Source organism: Hippocampus guttulatus, chromosome 9 (assembly GCF_054856545.1).
Source record: "Hippocampus guttulatus isolate MCC_2025c chromosome 9, RoL_Hgut_1.0, whole genome shotgun sequence".
Taxonomy (NCBI): domain Eukaryota; kingdom Metazoa; phylum Chordata; class Actinopteri; order Syngnathiformes; family Syngnathidae; genus Hippocampus; species Hippocampus guttulatus.
Genome location: NC_141269.1, coordinates 5,586,351 through 5,607,988, shown reverse-complemented (window position 1 = coordinate 5,607,988; position 21,638 = coordinate 5,586,351). Strand labels below are relative to the sequence as shown.

Genomic DNA, 21,638 nt, shown 5'->3' with positions numbered 1-21,638 from the left:
TTTTTTCTGTTAATGCTTGATTTAAAAAAAAATTGCCACAATTTTTTTTTTAAATCAAGCATTAACAGAGTGCAACACACAGATAATTATGTTGAACACCCCCGCACCCTTCCCCCAAAAAATCTCATTTGCAAAAAAAAAAAAAAAAAAAAAGTGTCAATATTTTTGTCTTCCCCAATGCAGAAAAACGTAAATACTAAAGGACGAGGTGTCAAACAGTCAAATATTCTCCCAGTAACTCCTATTGGATGTTGGAAGTTGTTCATTCTGCATTAAAAAAATAAAAATAAAATAAAAAATCAGCCAATTAATTTTCACATTAGAATGGGCATGAGATTTTAGATATTCATATCAAACTTTTTACGCAAACTGTTTTCTGAATGTTGGCATTTTGCAGAAATACATAGATCGATTTCGAGGTTTGGCATGCTTTTCAGATTTTTAATTGATGCACTTTTAAATTTTATCAAAAAAAAAAAAGTGTGACTTTTGACAATCGAATTTGAATGTTCAAAAAAATTAACATCTTCCAAATGATTTATTTCCCTGAAGTTTTATCACGTCTCCTACTTTTGCACATTTACACAAATTTGCAGAAACGTATTACGTATTTTCAAACTTTTTAAAACATTCAAATTTTTTTCTGAATTTGAAATTTGAAAAAAAGCCTTTAATTCCCCATCACAATATTTGACTTATTTTCCCTTTTTTCTTGGGACACAATACCTAATTTAGCGTTTTTGAGACAATTGTATTTTCTTTGGGTCAATTTTGTCAGACGTTTGCACCGATTAGATTTTGCCAAACTGTAATTCTGACGCAAATGCCCTTGCCCTACTTTCTTAAACTCTTACGTTTCCCCTAAAGTTGTACTTGTTTGCACAATTTCCTTCCCAAGGGTCGACTTTGTGCAAAAATTTCATGTGTTTCCTTGACTTTCTCCATAAATTTAGTTTCCAGAAAAAGCGTTGGAAAATTCATTTGAGAAGTTGATTGTGTTTAGAATACGGTGGGGAAAAATGCTGAAGCAGCCAAGCTAGTGAAACGCAACATTTTGAGTCACGACCAAGAACTTTTTTCCCACGACTGCATCAAAGTGACAGTTCAAATATTATAATTAACTCAGTCTACTTCTTCCGAACTTGTTTAGCTAATGAACCACAGTATTGAACATTGAATTTTAAGGTACAACACCACATTCAGGCTACAAACAAAAGCATCATAAATATAACATTCGGAGTACTTTTGAGATGGTAGAGCACATAAAAAAAGTTGCATGGATGTATTAGTTCTTTGCTTTTGTTGGTTTATTACTTTTGTGTCTTCCTCTCAGAAAGCTGACAAAAGCCTGCTCAGGAGCTCACAAAATGTAATGAAAAAAAAAAAAAAAAGCTCCAAGAAAAAAAAGGCTAAAAAAATAAAATAAAATAAAATAAAAAGACTTGCAGGCACTCTGTTGCGGCAACATCCATCATGCAGGCAGCGCTGCAGTGTTTCCAAATGTTTTGAGTGGTGCTGGGCGGGTCGGTAAAACAGGAAACGAGGTCCGATCCACCTCAAGTGTCACACACACAAATGAATAAGTTATGCCATCCGGACAGGCGTGCATGTTTGGGTTTTAATTCCAACTGTCCGGCGATGGCGCCTCATCCGAGTGTTTGCTGATGAGCGGCGCCCCGTTGCTCTTCTCCATCAGCTCCACGTCGCGAGACTTGGAGTTCTACAGGAAGAGGGAACAGAAGGGAGGAAAAGGTGATAGCGTTGTGGAGGAAGTGGGGGGGGGGGGGCACCAAGTCAAGAAGAAAAAAAAAAGCAGAGAGGAAAACAAGTTAGTTGACCAAGACCCAATGGAAAACATGCAGACAGTCCCCCTTCAAGACGCATGTTGCTCTCCTGTATGAACAGCAACCGAACGGGATGGGATACCGAGTTCACCTTGGAATGTTTGACCTTGAAAGGGTTTGTGATACGACGTCCAAAGTCATACGATTGCTGGATGATTTCATGTCCCTCCCTCCATAAATCGAGTGCAAAAAGGCGAAAAGAGGCTAGCTTTTCACGCTATCTCAAAGCGCATCCAATTACGCGGTCAACTTCCCGATTGCCTTCCGTGTTCGGAAGTTGCAAGTACTATCTCGGCCCACTTGGGGTTGCGCAACCTTATGTTGGACTGTAGCATCTGTGACTTTGAGAGTGTACGGCTGTGAAAAGCGGGGGTCTGGCCTTGTGATTGACGTGGGTGTCAAAAAATGAGTCTGTAGAGTTGGCTGACACTTAACGAACGGGCTAACATGTTGAGGATGCTTGGAATATATATTATATATACTGTATATATATTTAAATTCAGTTAGTTTTAGATTTAAGAGCGGGTTGGTTCGTTTTTTTAATTGAAATGCTTTTTATTCGTTTTAGTATTCATTTGAGCTTTTTTTGAAAAATATGGAATATTGTATTGAGTGTAAGACTGTTTGACTCATTTTAAAATGAACCCCAAAAAGCTCATGTGCGATATTAATTGACAACAACAAAAATAAAGGACACTCATTTTCGCAATAATCACACCAAGTTGAAGTGACCTTTTTTTTTCTTTATCTTTCTATCGTTTATAATTATTTTTTTTACAATCAAAGTAAACGGGATTTTATAAAAGACTTCCAAAGGTAGGAATTATAAGGTTGACTTCGTACTCCCTTTTCATGTTGGTGCTTTTTAATTATTTTATTTTATTTTTTAAAGAACTATGAAACTTTAAAAGATGGGGAAAAAATGGCTTTGATAGTTTAGTATCCAAGGGGTTTTCTTACACTACCCGAGAAAGCGGAAAATCGCCAGGTCAACTTAGTACAGAATTCCAAAGGCAGAAATCTGCTGGCTTGACTTGACACCCTCCCCGCCCCCGCCCCCGCCCCCTTTCGTGTTGGTACCATTCATACAGAACGACAACCCGGAGAAAGCCAGAAAAATCAGGTTTTAAAGTAAAGGATAAAACGGGACTTTGTGCTTGTAAAACTGGAAGACACCACATTTTGCCTGTGTCTACTTTTAGAAGTCGTATCACAAACCCCTTTCACACTGTCCAGAGGTTAGTATCAGAGGAAGGGCACCACCTGCGTGAAAGGGAATAGCCCAAAGCTGAGATCGCATTGCCATGGCAGTTACCGACTTGCGAGTAAAAGGTCGTCGTGGCGGATCTCAGAACACAAAGGGGCTTGTTAAACATCACACGTCTCACATACGCTGCTGGTTTGTGAATTTCTTAGTCATCGAATGGCTGGCAAAAAAGTACAACAAATCCGAGTCAAAGCAAACTGATGGGAAGGCAAAGATGATGAAGAGATATATCGCTTTTATTCCTGTTGCTATTTATCGTCAAACTGCAACTATGTCGCGTTCAGTCAGAGCAAAAGTCTTTTCGATTTGCGGTACAGCGCTAAAAATCCCGAGTGGCCAGCGGTTGAATCATTTGCAATAAAGCGAAATTAGGCCTGAAAAGAAGTGGAAGAAGAGGCGAAAGCTATGATGTCACTCATTACCATCGCCGTCATTCTCAAAAATGGTTTCAATGCAACAATAGCAAAGCGGGTAGCTGATTTTCAACCCTCGAGAAAGCTAAAACGTGACTGAGCAACTGCTGCTTCGTTAAAAATGTGTTTTTTTTTGTTTTTTGATGGCCAAAGTTTGACCCTGCAACGAACTATTCCCATGATGTCTGTGAGGGAATCAGGAGGTTTGACAGCGCCTCTGCTTTTAAAAAGGAAACGGCGCCCTCTCCTGCTTTGCTGTTGGAGTTTTCCTTTGGGCAAAATAAGCTTGTAGTTGCGTGCCTCTCCGTTTGCCGGAAGCAGCAGTAACAGATGCACACACGTGTGTGTGTGTGTGTGTGTGTGTGTGTGTGTATGTGCCCATTGGCTTGTATATCACACAAAATATAAACACACACATTCAGATAGTGGCCAGAAGGCAACATGTGTTTGGCTGCATGCAGTGCAATAAAAACAACCATTAAATTCTGAAAGGGGATTTTTTTTTATGGGAGGGGCGGGGCAGAGACCAAGAGGCCATCAGTGAGGTGAGTCACAGATGACCACTGCATTCCAATAAGCCTCTTCTCAACCAAATGGATTTCATCATCGTTGCACGCGGAGCTCGAAAGATGCAACACTTTTGCATGTTCGGGTTCAAAGGTTTTCCAAGGCGATGTCTGAGGCTGGAATGACAAGACCCAAATGACATCGTCTCCAAGCCTCGATGTGGCACATTTGAGAACGCGTCATGGCGAGGGATGATGATTTAGCTGAGTAAGTGGAAAATTCGATAGAAATCATTTGCTTTAAAGATGTGATAAATCTAAATCGGTTGCCAATGATGCCCAGGCCTGTATGAGCCACCGCAGTGCAAGCATTAAAAAAATAAAATAAAATAAAATGCTTGCGCGCAGCTTTCGATCGGGGGCTTCAGTCATGTGTGGCCGAAAACTAAGTGGTCAGATTGAATGATACAGTACTCTGTCGCTGCGCCGACGACATACAGGTATACATACACCAGCGTCGCTTTCAAGCAACGGTTAGCGTCGTCGGCACAATCTTAAAGACTATCATGCGGAAGCCCAAGTGTAGCGCAACCTGCTAGCTGTCAAAGACAAAAAAGGGAGGCGGAGCTGCATCGAGTCTTGGTGGGGTCGCAGATTCACCGTTAGCTAACAGCTAACTTCGCCATTAGCTAACAGCTAACTTGATTAGCTAACAGCTAACTTGATTGGAAAGCAAGGAAGAGCCAACCAAGGCCAACTGGATGCTAAAATTCAATGTGGAGGTCCAACAATGAATCGGTGACCTATCAAATTAATCGAGAATTATTTTTGAGAATTGAGTCATGGTTGAGACTTTTTGAAATTTAAAATTGCTCAAATCCTCGGAATTTCAGCCTTCTGACAAACATACTCTCAGATATTTCAGAATCTGCTTTGACCAAAGTACTTTGGAAAAGCAAGATCAACAGTTTTGCATCTTTTCTGGCATGTTACAGATGAAATCAATTACGGAATCAATAATAGTAAGTGCATTTTCCGCACTATTAATTTGAAATACCGTCTCGTTTTTGAATAAGGGAATGGCAATTAAAACACTGTTTGCTTGTTTAAACCAAATTCAGCAAATCCTGAAAAAAAAAGTTTGTTACAGTTCAAATTTGATATTTCGTCGTTTTCTTTACTTCTGTATTGTCGGCATCCATTATCTCTCTTTTTTTTATGTCGTTTACTGACACTGACTTGACACACAGTTTCGGTGTGCGGGTTATTTCAGGTTTTGTAAGCATCGTGTACCTGGATATGTCTCACTTTAAAGTACATGAAAAGTAACCAATAACTAATTAAGATCCTCGCGAGATGGGCTACACTGACAGGGATCAAATGATATGGACTTCAAAAACACAAAAATGTGAGGAATGTGTAGATAAGATGAATATTCTTTCCCCGGTGCTGGATTTGTTGAGGAAAGCGCTCAAATGTGTGAACCTTTTTTTTTTTTTTTGGTCTGCATTCCGTTACTTGGACATGGTTTCAAGAAAATCTGAAAATAATGAGGGAAAAATGTGACAAGCCCACCCATTTGGTGTTTCCCGAAAAGGCGCGATGTGAGCATACAGTCATCCCCGGTCAGCGGGAAGGGGCCTAGTGGCTGTTTTGTTTGAGACTGGTGACATCGGTTCCGTTGCTCTCAGACAGTACCTCGTGGTCCAAGGTGTTAAAGTTCACGCCGGACACGCCCGACTTGTCGCCGCCGCGCTGGCACAGGCAGCACAGGATCTCCCTGAAGGTCCTCCGCATGTCCTTGTCCCGGAAGGAGTAGATGATGGGATTGACCAGGGAGTTGCACTCGGCCAGTACCAGGCAGTACTTCTCGTAGCGCAGCACTTTGCACTTTTCGCACCCCAGGCCGTCCAGCAGCAGCACCACCAGGCCAGGAGTCCAGCAGATCACAAACCAGCCTGGAGAGGGAGGCAGAGCGAGGCTGCGCCATTCATTCCTCAGAATCCATGCATGTTCATTCATATTATTATATTTAATGAAGGTTAACATACTGACAAAAACTGGAATTTAAAAAAAAATAATAATAATACAATTGAATGAAAATTGCTTGGGAAAAAAAAAAGAGAACTACGATAATTGAAACTACATTTTATGTTGATAAAGCTATGGTTATAGCAAAAAAGTCCTTTGTTTTCATATTTGACAATTAATTTTAAAAAAAAGTATTATACATGAGCTTTCGGGGTTAATTTTAAATGCGTTTATTTCCGTATTTGTGTAAGTAAGGCCCGTAACGAAAAAGTTTGAACAGTCATTTGTGAATTGTAGTGGACTTTACTTTATGAGACAATATTTAGTGACTTTTTTAAAAATCTTTGTGATTTTTATTTTAAATCTTGCACCTGACAAGTATGATATAAAAACACTCATGCTAAATTGTAAAATAAAAAAACAAAAAAAACCTAAAAGAAAGCTTTTGAGGGAAAAAAACAAACAAACAAATACACCCGCACAAAAAAAAAAAAAAAAAAAATAAAGAATTTTAAAAAGTGAAAAATAAATAAAAACTAACAATCCCTATAACCTACCCGGTACCCTGTATCATAACCCCGGTGTTCCTCCGAGGCATTTCATAACTTGTTAATAAAGGTTTCAACTGATGGCAGGGCGTATTCCACATTGCGTGCTTTTATGAACAAGCAATAAACCTGCCGGTCTGCTTCGCAACATCTGCCCAACACATCCAGTCAATAGTCAGACCTTCAAAACAAAAGCATGCATTCGACTGTACGAAGACATCCTGGCTTATTTGCCCACCTCAATCAATAGACCGTCACTAAACAATTTGAAGGAGACGATTAAAGATATAAAGTGCGGTGAAGCTGTTAGACTGCCCTGCTTTTTAGATTTTTAATTTACTCTAGAATTCAAGAAAGAACTTGGAAAATGGCCCCTGTCTCTCCGCCATCAAGAGGCTTCAATCACGGTAAAAGTGATGTGAAGTCGTCATTCACTTATTAGTTGTTGACATTCATTTCCCAATGTTTTGGAATTTTAAACTATAGTTATATATCTGCTTGTCTGGAATGGATAAATAGGATTTACATTATTTCTTGTTCAAGTTATTGCTTTGGATTTCACACGATTTCACACGACCATACCAAAGTTCAACTGGAATTGGCCGTGATTGCTCTTGGTGGCCCGACCACAACCGGCACTGACCCTGTAATTTCAATATGAAGTACCGGTACTGTACGTTAAGTGACGATTATTTTACATTACTTCATGTTCCTTTTTTTTGCGGCATGAAATCACCATGTGCAGCGCAGTAATCATATCAGTGATGATGAGTGATCAGTTGAAGTCAGTAGAACCAAAATATGGACTATTCAATATTAATAAAAAGCAAGAAGGTGTTGATTCCATCGTATTTATTCGTGAAATTTGTATCGGGCCAATTTCCTAGAAATTCGGGTCAGGAGAGCAAAAAAAACTCATCTCGTTGGAGATAATGGAAAAGAATAAATATACAATTGTGCCGGTACACGAAACAAGAAAACAGATGGACGTGCCGAAGAATGTCCGAAGCAGGAGGTCCTACAGGGAGAACGGGAATGTACTGTAAATTCCTCTCACACATGCACGCACACACACACACACGCCGTTTAGTCTGCATGATCACATTTCATTATCATAACACTTGATTGGGGAGCTCAGGAATCCTTTCGGCGAATTGATAACAATGTGCGCACGCTACGGCGTAAAGTGTGATGCGAGCAATGCGAGGAACGCGTGAGGCCAAGGACTAATTCCAGTGTCACACACCAGATGTCAACTTTGAGATGGTTCAACCCCGGGCTACACCAAACAACACACACACGCACACACTTTACTCTGTCATAGTAACTCAAGTATGCGGCTCCTTGTCACGGCACGCCAGGGTTTTCCTGGCCTCCCTCACATGCCAGAGGTGGCAGGCGCTCGCTGCTGAGCGACGGCAGAAAAGACAAATGGGGTTTGGGGCAGCTTGAGGAATTTATTGTCGTGTTGGAAAAGCAAAACAGAAAGGGGGGGGGGGGGCTCGGACACAGTGTAAGGAGCAGGGTGGGGAGGTACTTTGGGATTGTTGCACTATGGAACGCAAGGGGAGTTGTGAAGGTGGGGGGGAGTGAGAGAGTGTGTGTGTGGGTGTGGGTGTGCGTGCGTGTCGAGAGATTCGGGATGAACAAGTGGAGGCATACCAAGTGCAGGCATGCTAGGCGCAGCAAGCAGCTGGCTGAAGCAGGGGACACAGCAGGGCTCAACGATTTTGTTTCCCTCCTCAATTTTACAAGAGCGATTTAATATTAAAAAAATTATTTTGTATTTTTTAGCAAACACATAAAAATGAATATGAATTACAATGAAGAAAATATGAAGAGTGTTTATCAATTACAGTGATGCATTGAGTCCTTTAAGCGTTCACGATGACTACATTTCTTATTATTACAGTATTTAATTTAATCAAGTGGGCTCTTAAGACTGTGACGTGGCCAGAGGCTGCCAGTTGCCATAGCCAGAGAGCGACTTTAGTACTGTACGAGGAAGTCTGGAGTGGCAGAGAAGAATTTTAGAATAGGACAGAAGAAGAGTGATGAGGGTTGCTCGAGGTGTGACGGAAGAAATTTAAGGTGGCGGCGGGACTCCAACTGGGATCTGTTCTGAGGCCCCTCCTCTTTGCAATCGTGATGTATAGTGAGACTGGAATCCCCATTGAGGTTCGCAGATGAAGGAATAATTTACATGCGCTGAAAAGGAGCCTCACCTAAGATCATGGAGACGGTCTTCATCAGGTTGAGCACCGTCTCCCGATGTCTCATCTGCGTGGTGTGCTGCGACATCTGCTTGCTCTTGTGCCTCACGTACAAGAAGATGCGAGTGTAGACGGCCACCATGATGGAGAAAGTCAGCAGGTTGAGGAGCGCCCAGAACACCAGGTAGCTGCGGCTGTAGAGCGGCGCCATGGTGGAGCACTTGTCCAGGTCGCACAGGCAGTGCCATCCCATGGTGGGCACCAGGCCCATGACGATGGCCACCAGCCAGATGAAGATCATGATGACAAAGACGCGCCGGGTGCTCATCTTGCTGTGGAGCTGCATGTTGAAGATGGTCTGGTGGCGCTCCACGGCCACGGCTAACAGGTTGAGGACGGATGCGGTCAGGCTGGTGTCGATCAGCCCCTGGCGCACAAACCACCGGTACTTGGACAGCTTGATCGTCCACGGGCCCGTGTGGAACATCAAGTGGAGGTAGGAGACACCTGTGAAGCAAAGCAGAAGCAGACGCATTTCATTTGAGGTCGACACGGGGTTCGCGTTGTTGATTCAACATCCATCCATCCATCCATTTTCCGAACCGCTTTATCCTCACAAGGGTCGCGGGGGGTACTGGAGAACTATCCTAGTTGTCTTCGGGCAGTAAGCGGGGGACACCCTGAACCGGTTGCCAGCCAAATCGCAGGGCATACAGAGACACTCACGCTCACACCTGAGGACAATTTAGAGTGTTCAATCAGCCTGCTATGCATGTTTTTGGAATGTGGGAGGAAACCGGAGTACCCGGAGAAAAGCCACGCAGGCCCGGGGAGAACATGCAAACTCCATACAGGCAGGCCGGAGCCAGGATCGAACCCACGACCTCTGCACTGTGAGGTCGACGCACTAACCACCGCCAGAGTTGGCCTGTGATTTCCATTTTTTTTCTTTTAGACCAATCCAAGACGGCTATTCAAATCTTAATGTCACAGTTGTGCATCAACCACTGCAATTTTTTTTTTCCCCATGTCTAAAGACAAATAAAAACACCACCAGTTGCCATTCATACGACAGAATCATCGCGCCTTGCTGTACCGAACACAATCCAGGCACTGAGACGGGAATCGAAAACACTGAGTGAATATCATTGACAGTTATTCTGTCAATGATATTTTATAAAATTACAAATCATTTATTTCCCCCCATATGACCATCCCATCATCAGATATCGCGTCCTCGCTGCCGACGTCTTGCGAGTCACGTTTTAAACCCACAAAGCTACCGAGTGTGATTCTTTTGGTTTGACACAACAGCGGCGAGGACGAGCCCCTTGAAGGCAACAAGCCGCGGCAGTGTGACTAATGTTCTCCAGTGGAAAGACCACACAGAGACACGCGCAAGGAGCGTCTTAGGTGCTGCAGTGCACCGCGGCTCTCATTTGTCAGGCAAACCGTCAACTGAAACTTCCTTGCGTGCTGCTGCATGGGGAACATGCGCAGTCAACAAGCGTCTCACCTCCAACTCTTGCAGGAACTATTTAAAGTGACAGGCAAAAAGATTCTGGATTTTTTTTTTGTAGTTGAACCTTTGATGAGGTTAAAAAAAAAAAAGGTTCTCTTATCTTTCCTCACATAGTTGATACCAAGTCAATTCATTTTTATAGTCCTACATTTGTTTTGGTTTGTCCGTTGTAATGCACTGACGGTTTTGCGACGAGAGTTAATGTATAATTTTTATCAAACCAAACACAGTCCAACACAATCTTTGGTTGTACGGCACGCTGCTTTTTTTGTTTCATTAAAAATTTGAAGGATCGGATTGCCGACTGTGTCTTGAAGACATTGAGTAAAAACTCAATTGCTGTTGAGTCAGTCAAACGGAAGGCCAACATGAGGTCAACTTTGGGAAGTGGAGCAACGGCAAATCGAGGAAACATTCTGCACAATGCAGCACAGTCACTGAACCTGGAGGTCAGAACAATTCCATTAAAAAAAAATGGACAAAAATAAAGTTTATTTTACCCTTAGTCCACCAAGGGAATTAGTTGATGATCGTCTAATGCAGTGGTTATTAACCTGTGTTCAATCGAACCCTAAGGGTTTGGGTGAAGCAGTCCAAGGAGTTCGACCAAGCCTCTGCCATACTATTTAAAAAAAAAAAAACAAATAAAACCCCAAGACTTGTCTTGAAATTTTATTGACTTTTTACTGTTTTTAGTAAATGTCTTTTTTATGTCTTGACTTTGGAAAAAAATGCTATTTTTATTTTTCACTAATGAAGGGTTCGGCGAATGTGCATATGAACTGGTTGGGTTCGGCACCTCTAACAAGCTTAAGAACCACTGGTCTAATGCTAAAGAAAAAAAAAACACGTTACCAATTGACGTACCTGAGAAGAGGTCTGCCAGAGCCAAGTTCCCCAATAAGTAATAGATGGGGAAATGGAAGCGTCTGTTTTTTAAAATGGCCCCAATGACCAGCAGGTTGGAGAAAATGACGATGAAGCAGACGGTCATCCCCAGCGAGACGATGACGTAGTCGCGGCTGCTCCAGTGGTCGCTGATGTTCTTGCCGCTTTTCTCGTAGAAAAATTTGACGCTGCGGTTCAGGTAGCATCCCTCGGTGTCGTCTGTCAGAATATCCATGGCGGCGCCGGAGTGGGGGAGCGGGAGGGGGGGCTGGGCGGAGGCTGGGCTCGGAGGACGGAGGCGAGATGGCGGGGTAGGAGTGCCTTTCAAACGGCGGGGAAGACGGGCGGCGCTAGGTCGCCATTCAGACTGGCCCTCTCCCTGACGGCATGGAGGGCAGCATGCCGTCGGCTGCACGGGTGACGATGCTCGTCTGCGGGACACACAAACACACACCTTTGATCACTGATCAATTTCATAAGGATGATTTTGAAGCCTCAAAATATTTACTTGCCTGTTTTTTTTTTTTAATTCATCAAACTTTGAGGTGGACAAGCCCGTTGGAACTGATTTAGTTACCTTTGAGCTTTCACTCGACAAATAACATTTAACTACAATGAATGGATTACTTCTGCACATTACTTTTTCAGCACCAGAGCCAACTTGTGTTTGAGCTGCAAACTTTGAACATCAACCCGTCTCTCTCTCTCTCCGGCGTTAGCGATGACTAACCTGCGAGAGGCTTCCTTTCTAGTCACCATCACTCCCCCCTCACACGCGCCATTTTGCCGCGTCTCCACAATGGAGACGGCAGAGAGGCCACGTCGGAGACACACCTCGCAATTACATAATGCAGCTATGAAACACAATCTCAATCCAAACACACACACACACACACACACCCTCAATGACCCACTCTCCTACTGAGGTTGCGCAGAAGATGCCAAAATCGAAAAAAAAAAAAAAAAAAGTAGAACGGGAGAGGCAGTTTAAGCAGCTTTCGTTCTTTCAGTTCAGGCATAGATGCTTCAGACTTTTTCGTGAAAACAGTGATTGGGCGCATTTTCTTTTTTTTTTTTTGCCCAGGTTATGACACACAACTGTCGCCTGGTTGTGAAAACAGTCCCTTGTGTCAACTGCACTCGAAAAAGGAGTACACGAGTACAACTGTAATCAGCTGACACGGTCTGTTGCTTTTCAACGCACTCAAGTTGGTTCCTCCACTCTCCAGCTTGCAGCAGTGTAGAGTTTCGAGTGCTGCTTACACTAACAGGATTTACGTTTTGTGCGGCGGATATGTTGAAAAAAAAAAAAAAAGAGAAAAAAAACCGCCCGAGACACTGCAAACGTTTACACTGATGCGTTCGTCACTAAGCGGGGGTTTGAGCCATCCTTCCCTGCAGCGCGTGTGCTGATATTTGAACTCGGAACCTTGAATGCTGCTTACATCAAGAAATACCAGTGAACTAACCTTTATATGTAATCTCATCTCGAGTGGAGTGTTGACATACTGTAAGTTATAAGAGAAGCACAGCAGAAGCCAGTCTTTCAACAAAATCAAGACAAAGGAATGTAAAGAGTTTTGTCAGAAGGATTTTTTTTTTTAATGGCGTCACCTTCAAATGTAGTCAGGGATAGTTAACATCAGAAAAATAGCTAAATTTCTTTTTTTTTTAAAGAAACGCCAAACAATTTTTCTGTACTGGAGTTCACTTCACAGGTTCACAGAGTTGGTCAACTCATGTGCAACCGCCGTAAGAAATTAAATATTATACATCGGCGATTCACAACAAAATCGTCAATCAATCAAACATAAATTACGTGGCACTTTTCATCCATCAAAATACAACATAAAAACAGGTCCCCTCCAATACACCCGATAAATTATATTATATTTTTAAAAATGGCAAGGCACAGAAAAACAATAGGACCATACCACTGCTGCAAAAAAAAAAAAAAAAGACTTAAATTAAAAGTATTAAATATATTAAGTTATTCAACGCCAAGCTAAAAAGATGTGGCCTAAGCCTCCACTGAAAAAAACATCAACAGTCTTTCCGGACCTGATGTCCTTTGGCAAGTTTTCCATCCAAAATGGCCGAATGCAGGCTTTCCATGTGTTCTGGTTCTCACCCGAGGAATAATTAAGAGGACCTCAGGATCCGCCAGGGTTGATCTGATAAAAGGAGGGCTGGATAAATAAGGTGACCAAAGACCGCTAAGACAGTTAAAAAGGAATCAAAGCTCCTTAAATTCAATGATGAAACAGACGGGGAGCCAACAGAGTGACTTTCAAACTGCTCTAATGTGTTCCCGCCCTCTGGACCTTGTCAGGACTCGTGCGGCTGAGTTCTGGAGTCGTAAGGTTGAAATACTCTTTTGAGGAAGACAAGAGAGCAGGGCATTACAATAATCGAAGCAACAGGAAATAAAAGCATGAATCAACACTTCCATGTTAGCCTGAGAGAGAAACGGGCGGATTTTGGTTTATATAGAAAGCCACTCAAATGCTTTTTGAGCTTTATTCCTTTTTTCCCCCCCAAACCACATTGCTATTAGGGGTGTTCACACGGCACACATTTGCTCCGGCGCTGCACCGATGTATTTTGTTGCAATATATTTTGCACCGCAGCAAATTGTGTGGAGCGTTCACACGTACAAAGCCGCTGAGCGTGTCTGCACCGGCACAGCGTCGGTGCAGCCCCACTTGCGTTCACATGGCAGTTTCTACAGCGGGGCAAAACGACAGAAAACAAATGAGCTGTCGTGTTGGTTCTTTTTAAAACGTATACACAACTCAAGCGACTACTGGACAGGCACGTCCTTCTTCTCGGTCTCCGTGCCTTCTGCTCGAGAGTGACCGCCCCCGAAAACGTAAATCAACGATGACTTCAATGACACTCAGAAAAGCAAACACGTAATGCGCCAAACAGAAAATCAAGAGAGGAAATCACAAAATAAATTATATGGGGAGCGGGGGGTTGTGAACACACAACAAATGAACAAACTACACAAACAACTCCGAGACAGTCCAGTCTTCTACAAAAGGAAAGATGTTACCAGCCAAGTCTTATGTCGTTATTAAACAAACACATGGCGGAAGTCCGACAGAGCACGAAAGCAACGCATTCTCGCCGTACGTAAACTCTTCACAAGCATTTGCTCTGGAGCAAATTTAACCCAGTTGCGTTCACATGTGCAAATTTACACCGGTGCTGCTTCGCTAACGAGCATTTGCTCTGGAGCAAATTTTTAAACCACCTCCCTGAGGTGGATCAAATTTGGTCCGGTGTAAGCTGTTTTCCGGGGCTACGCCGGAGCTAATTTGCACGTGTGAACGCTCTACTGGGGCAGCCCCGTCGTAGCACCGGACCAAATCTTGCCGTGTGAACACCCCTATTGTTGAGAGCACAACTGTATGACTCATCACCGTACACCAACTTCCAAACAAGAGTTGTTGTTGTCACATTTTCTGACAGATGCTTCACTTTTGTATCATCAGACACCATTTACAGTCAGCAAAAGCAAACTGATCAGAGCAATACAGCAACGTAGCGATGGGGCTTGCGTTTTGCGCACAAAGAGAACAACTACACAGTTAGAGCCGACTGTCCGTTACATCGAGCTATGTTTTGGGGGTTTTTTTCTGAAGCCTAAAAACACCCAATACAACACAAAATTGTTTTGTACTTTTTTTACAGTATAAAAAGCCCAACAAGCTACAGAACAAAAGTATAGTAAAGAAATAATGAAAAAAGGGTGCAAAAAGGCTTCAAACTGTTTTTTTTGACATGGGTGAAAAAGGAAGCGCTGATAGAATGGACATTATTCTCCTATGTTCGCATTTGATACCACAGATAAGAGCTTTACAAAAACAACAGTGTACTGTGCCAAAAATGGTCAAGAGCCGTTTACCCTACTCGCTCCAGTAAAAACAACACTCATAGACACGAGTATGTCAACACAAACATGTGCCTTGTGAGCTGCATGCTAGCACGGATATTAAGCTAACGGTCAGGATTTCCGTGACATTTGTAGGGACTCGCTCCCCAGCTGACACGGCCACCGCATATTTCCATACATAGCTTTTGATGCGAAAGTTACTGTGTCTTTGTTTTTGTTTTTTTCAGCCTGCTCTAGTCTACTGGAAGCCTGTTTATCTATGACACAAGAGCACTGCAACACTGAAACACGTGACCGGTCTCTGTTGATGGCGCCGCAGCGGCATTTACAAGCGGTTTGGCAAATTGCGGCCAAACCTGGAACTAAGAGACTTCCAACAGCTACTATGTACTTTTTGTACTCTGGAAGGGGCGTGTTGAGTGGAATGGACTTCTTTCTGTCCATTAAATCTGAGCTCCATTGGTTGTTGTTCTATTAAATCAAGGTTCCCCTGGACCTCGTTACCGCTTTCCAAGAGAACTAATGTCAAATTCAAGACTTTAGCTTGTTTTTTGTATTTCTGTGGCTCACATTCAAGATATGACATGTGAGAACTAGTACATTTGGTTTGCAAAGGACACTCATGTGAGATTGAGGACTAAAGGCTCAGCTTCTTTTGGATGCATTTTTCTGCTGTGGGTCACGAAGCTTCAATCTTACCGAAACCTCAGGCCTCCTTTTGAGATCACCGGATCAAATTTCCATTTGACATCATTTTGAATGAGGCTTGCAAATAAAGCCAAGTAACATGGAAATGATTACCCAATGATTACCCAAGAGCAATGGTGGTCCCCATTCACCGTACCGGATTGAGAATTGTGACTGCAGTTCGGCTTTTCCTTCTAACTTTGGTTTGCAAGTTGAAGTGACAATGACCGAATGTGCAGCGAAACGCTTAGTTCATTTATCAAACTCAAGGCCCGGGGGCCAGATGTGGCCTGCCACATCATTTTAAGTGGCCCGCGAAAGCAAATCAAAGATGACAACTTCCATAATGCTTGCTAAAACCTGGACCAAAATTTCAAATTTTCAGATGTAATAAATCAGTGACATAATGTAAGCGGTTTCTTGTTACCAAACCCCTCATTACAGTTACTCAAACAATAATTGAATAAAACGTTATTCTTGATTTCTTCATATAGTTTCAGTCATCATAGCCCTCCAGGGGAAACGGTAAGTATAATGTGTCCAGCGACAAAAATGAGTGACACCCCTGCCTAAGTTGATGGGCAGCCATGACGTGGCGTCTTCTTCTAAAGACAAAGCTATTTTGACAAGAGAAGTTAAACAGTGGCCGGCAGCCACCGGACGCAAGCGGCAATCAGTCGCGTCATCTTTTCATCATTCGCATTTGCAAATTGAAATGACGCCAGCGCCAATATGTAGGATCATAACTTCAGACTGATGTTTACATTTTGATTCATATTCATTATCTCCCGATGGGTCCATTTTTGCACTGTTCACCGTTTTATTTGGATAGTTCTGCATTTATTTTTGTACAGTTCAATAAAAATGTTTGAAATGAATTGGGGAAAAAATTATGTAAATAAAATGTTGAATTATCTTTGTTCTCAATACCAATGCTTCGAAACTGACAATTCAAAAGCAACGTGAAGTCGACTTTTACAGCCCCGGATCGAGACCGCGGCCTCGCGCTTGGCGGACAATTCCACAGTCTGCAATGGCGACTGCCGTTATGTAGCACCTTGGACCAACCCGCTGACACGAGAGCAAACATTTAAAGAGTTGTCCTCCAGTGCTAAACAATGCTGGCTTCCAAATTCACTGCGCTACTTCTGTGACGCTACATACGACTGAGCGTTTTTTTCTGCATCGCTTGCATCCACTTGCGCATGCAGGGAATGAGCGTCGACGGTAAACAGCAGTTTCGACGCTAACCCGTCATTAGCAGGGCAGCCACGCCCGAAGTCTTCTCTTCCTCCCGCCATTCTTAGAGGGTAAATTTTTTTTTTTTTTTAAATAAGTATTGACTGTTTGGGCGAGCCAGCGATTCTTTTCAGCAGGAAAGATTTGCACCCCAGGGGTGTCCAAACCTTTAGAGGGAGAGGCACTCAAATGTCTTTGCTGGAGTTCCTGGTTGAAAGAAAAAAAAAAAAAAGGAATTTTGTTCAGCTTCTGGTTGGGCTTTTGCAGACCAAGTGGCCCCTCTAACACAAGAGGCAGGAATCTCCTACTCTGAGCGAGTAATATCTGTACTATTGTACACTTGAGACATTGAATCACCCCAACACATGCACCGACACGTCACGGACAAGTTGGATGGAAACCTCTGTGGTTGACTGAAAGGGAACCTTTTCAAGAGCAGGAGACTTGAGGAGAGCAAAATTCAAACACAAATCTAACGTGGGAAGTCCATTAAGCGAATATACAGCTATGGAAAAAAAATAAAGAGACTGCCATGTTTTCTTTATTTCTTGTTCCTTTTCATGTCCGGTGCCACTAAAAAGTGCATCAAGTGACGACCTGACACAGAAGAAAACATGGACTCCTTCAAGGTGCCGTTTTGGGTACTTTTGATGGAAGAAATTGTGAAGTGATTCTGGTTAGTATTATTGGCGGGTGGGCTCTTCAATTCAATGGATTAAATTAAATTGTAATTCAACAAAAATAATTGTGCATAAAAAATGTAGATTGAAATAAAAAGTTCTCTCTCTTTTTTTTTAGATCAGTCCAGTTTATGTTTTACAGTCTTGATTGGGTTAGTGTAAGGACATGCAAGATAGATGATTGTTCATTTATTTATATATATTTTTCCCTACAAAAATATACAACTTCCATTTTCATAACAAGATTGGGTAGGCTTGAATCTTTTCTTCCATGGAAGTATATGACTCTTTCCTAACTATTACTTCTTTCATCTCAAAAATATCTTTTTTTTTTCTTGATTTCAGATTACTCTCTGGAAAATATTTCAGGGTCTTTAAAATAGACAACGTCCTCGTGAATTTTGATTTTAATTGAAAAGATATGATGATCTCAAAATGGTGCGACCCTTCATTGTTGAAATCCTTCCATCATTATTCTTGTAACAGTATAACTAACCTCAAAAACGTCAGGGTTTTATTGAGAAAGTATGCTACCTTTTTGAAAATATAACTTTTTTCTCTCTCTGTAATAGAAGAAAAACGTCAACGGGATTATTCCCAACAGATGGATAAAGAGCCCATGACATGTTGTGTATTTAAAACAAGCATATACTGTAACTTCCTCCATCCATCCATTGTCTGAACTGCTTTATTCTTTCAAGAGTTGCAGGGGATGCTGGAGCATATTTCAGATGACTTTGGCCAAAAGACAGACTAACAGACAGACAAAAGACAGACCCTGAACTGGTCACCAGTCGGTCGCAGGGCACAATAACTTCATTATATCTCAAAATACTCCATCTTAATGCCAACACACAATTCAGAACGCCATAAATAGATTTGATCTCATAGGGTGTCGCAAAACACGCAGACAGACAATATAAATAACAAGCATATATATATATATATATATATATATATGTAAAGTGCTATTTTCTATTATTGTACTACAGTACACTTCACAATTATTCATTATAGTCCTATTGGCAAAATGGAGCAGCTCAATGGCATTTCCAGTCATTTCAATATTTAAGGACGATTATTAGGAGGAGTGTTTTGAGTGTGGTCAAAATAAAACTTGTTTCACAGAGTATCGCTGTATTGTGCTTTATTCTTTTGACATGTAATTTTTTTTTCTTGTCAATGTGGCCCGAACACTCCTTCATAGATTAGGAAGCAGTCTCTGGTGACAGAATGTGGTACAATTCCAGCTGAAGTGAAATGGAATAAAATATTTCATATTAATTCATGGATCATTTAGTGTTATATTAGTGTCAAACTTGAGGCCCCACTGGCCTAATTTTATGTGGTCTGCAAAGGGAAATCATGTTTTGCATGTTGACTACATGTTTTTTCCTAAAATATCAAAATTGGGGAAGCTTTTTTGTACAATTTCCACCCCAAAAAATAATTTAAAAAAATAAATATATATATATATATATATATATATAACTGGTTTCTGATTGCCATCCTTTTTCCACGTTGACAACTGCATTGTGTGTAGCTGGATGGGGTTCTTAATGGCTATAATATTATGCAAAACAGCAATAAAGACGACGGCTGATGCAAATCAAGAGATTTGAAAGAAAAAATAAATAAATCACAGCTTCGGTGGCTGGCGGGATGTGGTGAGCTGGAGGTGTTGGACAAGATAGGTATCTCCGGGCTGGTGCTTCGACAAGACCGGGAGGCACTTCAGACGTCCCCGCGTGCAGAAGCACCTTTGACGGTCACGACAAAGCGAGCGCGCGCGCGCGAGCGCTCCCCACAACTGACAATAAAACGCTAACTTTCACCCAAAAATGTTAAGTTGTAACCCGCACATCATAAATAAATGGACTACACTTACCTTCGTTGATTACTTTGAGCTTGTTCTTCGAGTAAATCCACAGGAGTCGTCGAGCTAGCAAAAAAGATACCTGAAAGTACCTGAGGGTCACCTCCCGCAAAGCACAAACTGCGACGCCCCACAAAAGGTGAACACAAACACGACCAAAAAAAAAAAAAGAATAAAACAAAGTAAATAAAATGTTCCAATGCCAGCGAGGCTCGTTCTTAATTTGTTGGCAGAAAGCCCCAAATGTCCTCAGGCCAACCTGCCTGCCTGCTTGCTTCCGGGACTTGTTCGGCACTCTTGTCGTTACCTGCACGCCGGATCGGTGCTCGCTGACTTTGGGCTGTAAGGGGCGGAAAGGGCGAGGCACGGAGGCAGGCTGCGCCGCTGGGCGCCTCCTCCGCCACCGCCTCGGCCTCCCCCGCCTCCTCCAAGAGCTTGGCGGCGGGGCATCTTGGCCGGTGTTGGGGCTCCGCCTACAAATGTCACCCATTGGCTAAACGCGATGCCTACCTGCCAATGATAAGAGGAACTCGGCTTGATTGACAGTTTGGGGGAGGGCGTTCAACCCTCCAGTTTGGCTCCTAATGAGGTGAATTATTGAAGTCCCTGTAAAGTGAAAAAAGTACGGTAATCAGCATTGACACGTCAGAGATAAGAGGGATTTGAACAACCCTGCCAAATATGAATGATTAAAAAAATCCACTTGAAAAAAAAAATTGCTTAAACCGCGTAAAAAATAAAAATCAAGCCGCTTTCAAGGCCGTGGCCGTGGCCACTCAATGCTGAAATGTGGAAGCTACTTCAGCCTCCATCTTTCTTTTTGTTTTGTAAAACATTAAAACATGTTTGACCTGGAGAAAATTAGACTTTGATGGTATGTGACCTTTACAAAAATTTGTATGTGGATCTCATCCTCATTGGGTACAAAAACATGTCATTGAATGCTTAGGATCGTTCTACAATTCATTCCCTCATTGACATGGATGGCTCAAACTTGAATTATTCTTCATAGCTGACCAAGGGTTGAACCTTAAATGTAACACATGCGATGGGTGTTCGGAGTGTTTGTGGCAGGCCAACGGTGTCATGACGACAATGACGGGAAAGCCGAGGAGGAAATACCAGAAAGACAGCAGACGTGGAACAAGTGAGAAAAAGCAAGGGGGGTGTCAGTGAGGAAAATGCCGTTATGACTTCCTGTTTACGATTGTTTCTGGCGCCGAGGTTCTCGAGTGTCAAGATGTGACAACTGTATACTTTCCTGATGTGGTGTGTGTGCATGTGTTTATGCACTGCAGCCGTCACAGTGCCCATGCTTGTTTCCCCAAGCTGTCGTCTCGGCAACAGGGGATGCTGAGTGGCTGCCTTCATGCCTGCAATAGCTGAGTGGTATCATGCATTTGGCAGATGGGGGTGGAAATTAGACCTAGCACCACAAATAAAATTACACAGTCCTTATTGGTGAAAAAATGGCTTAAAACCCAAACTACTATTCAATGCTGACTAAAACTAGGAAAGAAGATCATATTACAAAAAACATAACAGGTTTTTTTTCAACACTGGCTACATTAATGGTTAAAAGTTGTAGTTGAGACCGATCCATGCCAATCCTAGATGACGGTAATGAGCAATAGAATGTGATTGCTAGCAACACATTTTGTCGTTTTTTTAACGGATTGTGTCCAGACACAATGACCAATGAGCCGCTGACAGCTCGAATGCGTTTTTTCAAGCTAAACTAACTAATTACTACAAATCAAGCCAGACGTAAAATTATCGTAGCCTTCTTTTCATGTAAGCAGACCGCTGGCAAGGCTGAAACCCCCCCCCCCCCCAAAAAAAAAAACAACCGTTAGATTTAAACATACCTCCAGTCCTCTAGATGGCCATAATGAGCTTAACAAAGTGGCTATTAATAAAATTGCAGTATAAAAAGACTGCTTATCTTTTTTTTTGTAAGTGTACATCCTACCAATTATTTTTTTCTTAAGATTAAAATAAAACAGAGCTGTTCTTCCTTGAC

At 42.3% G+C, this 21,638-nt stretch overlaps 1 protein-coding gene across 1 annotated transcript; it reads right to left on the bottom strand.

The window, feature by feature from the left end:
• Positions 1-1,289: 1,289 nt before the first annotated feature.
• On the bottom strand, positions 1,290-20,022 carry lpar2b (lysophosphatidic acid receptor 2b). Its single transcript, XM_086119430.1, has 5 exons — positions 19,628-20,022; positions 11,212-11,663; positions 8,835-9,329; positions 5,729-5,988; positions 1,290-1,720 (listed from the first exon to the last, which is right to left on the bottom strand). Exons 2-5 carry the CDS (start codon positions 11,465-11,467, stop codon positions 1,619-1,621), a joined length of 1,113 nt encoding a protein of 370 aa, XP_085975556.1. The 5' UTR covers positions 11,468-11,663; positions 19,628-20,022; the 3' UTR covers positions 1,290-1,618.
• Between the last annotated feature and the right edge of the window lie 1,616 nt (positions 20,023-21,638).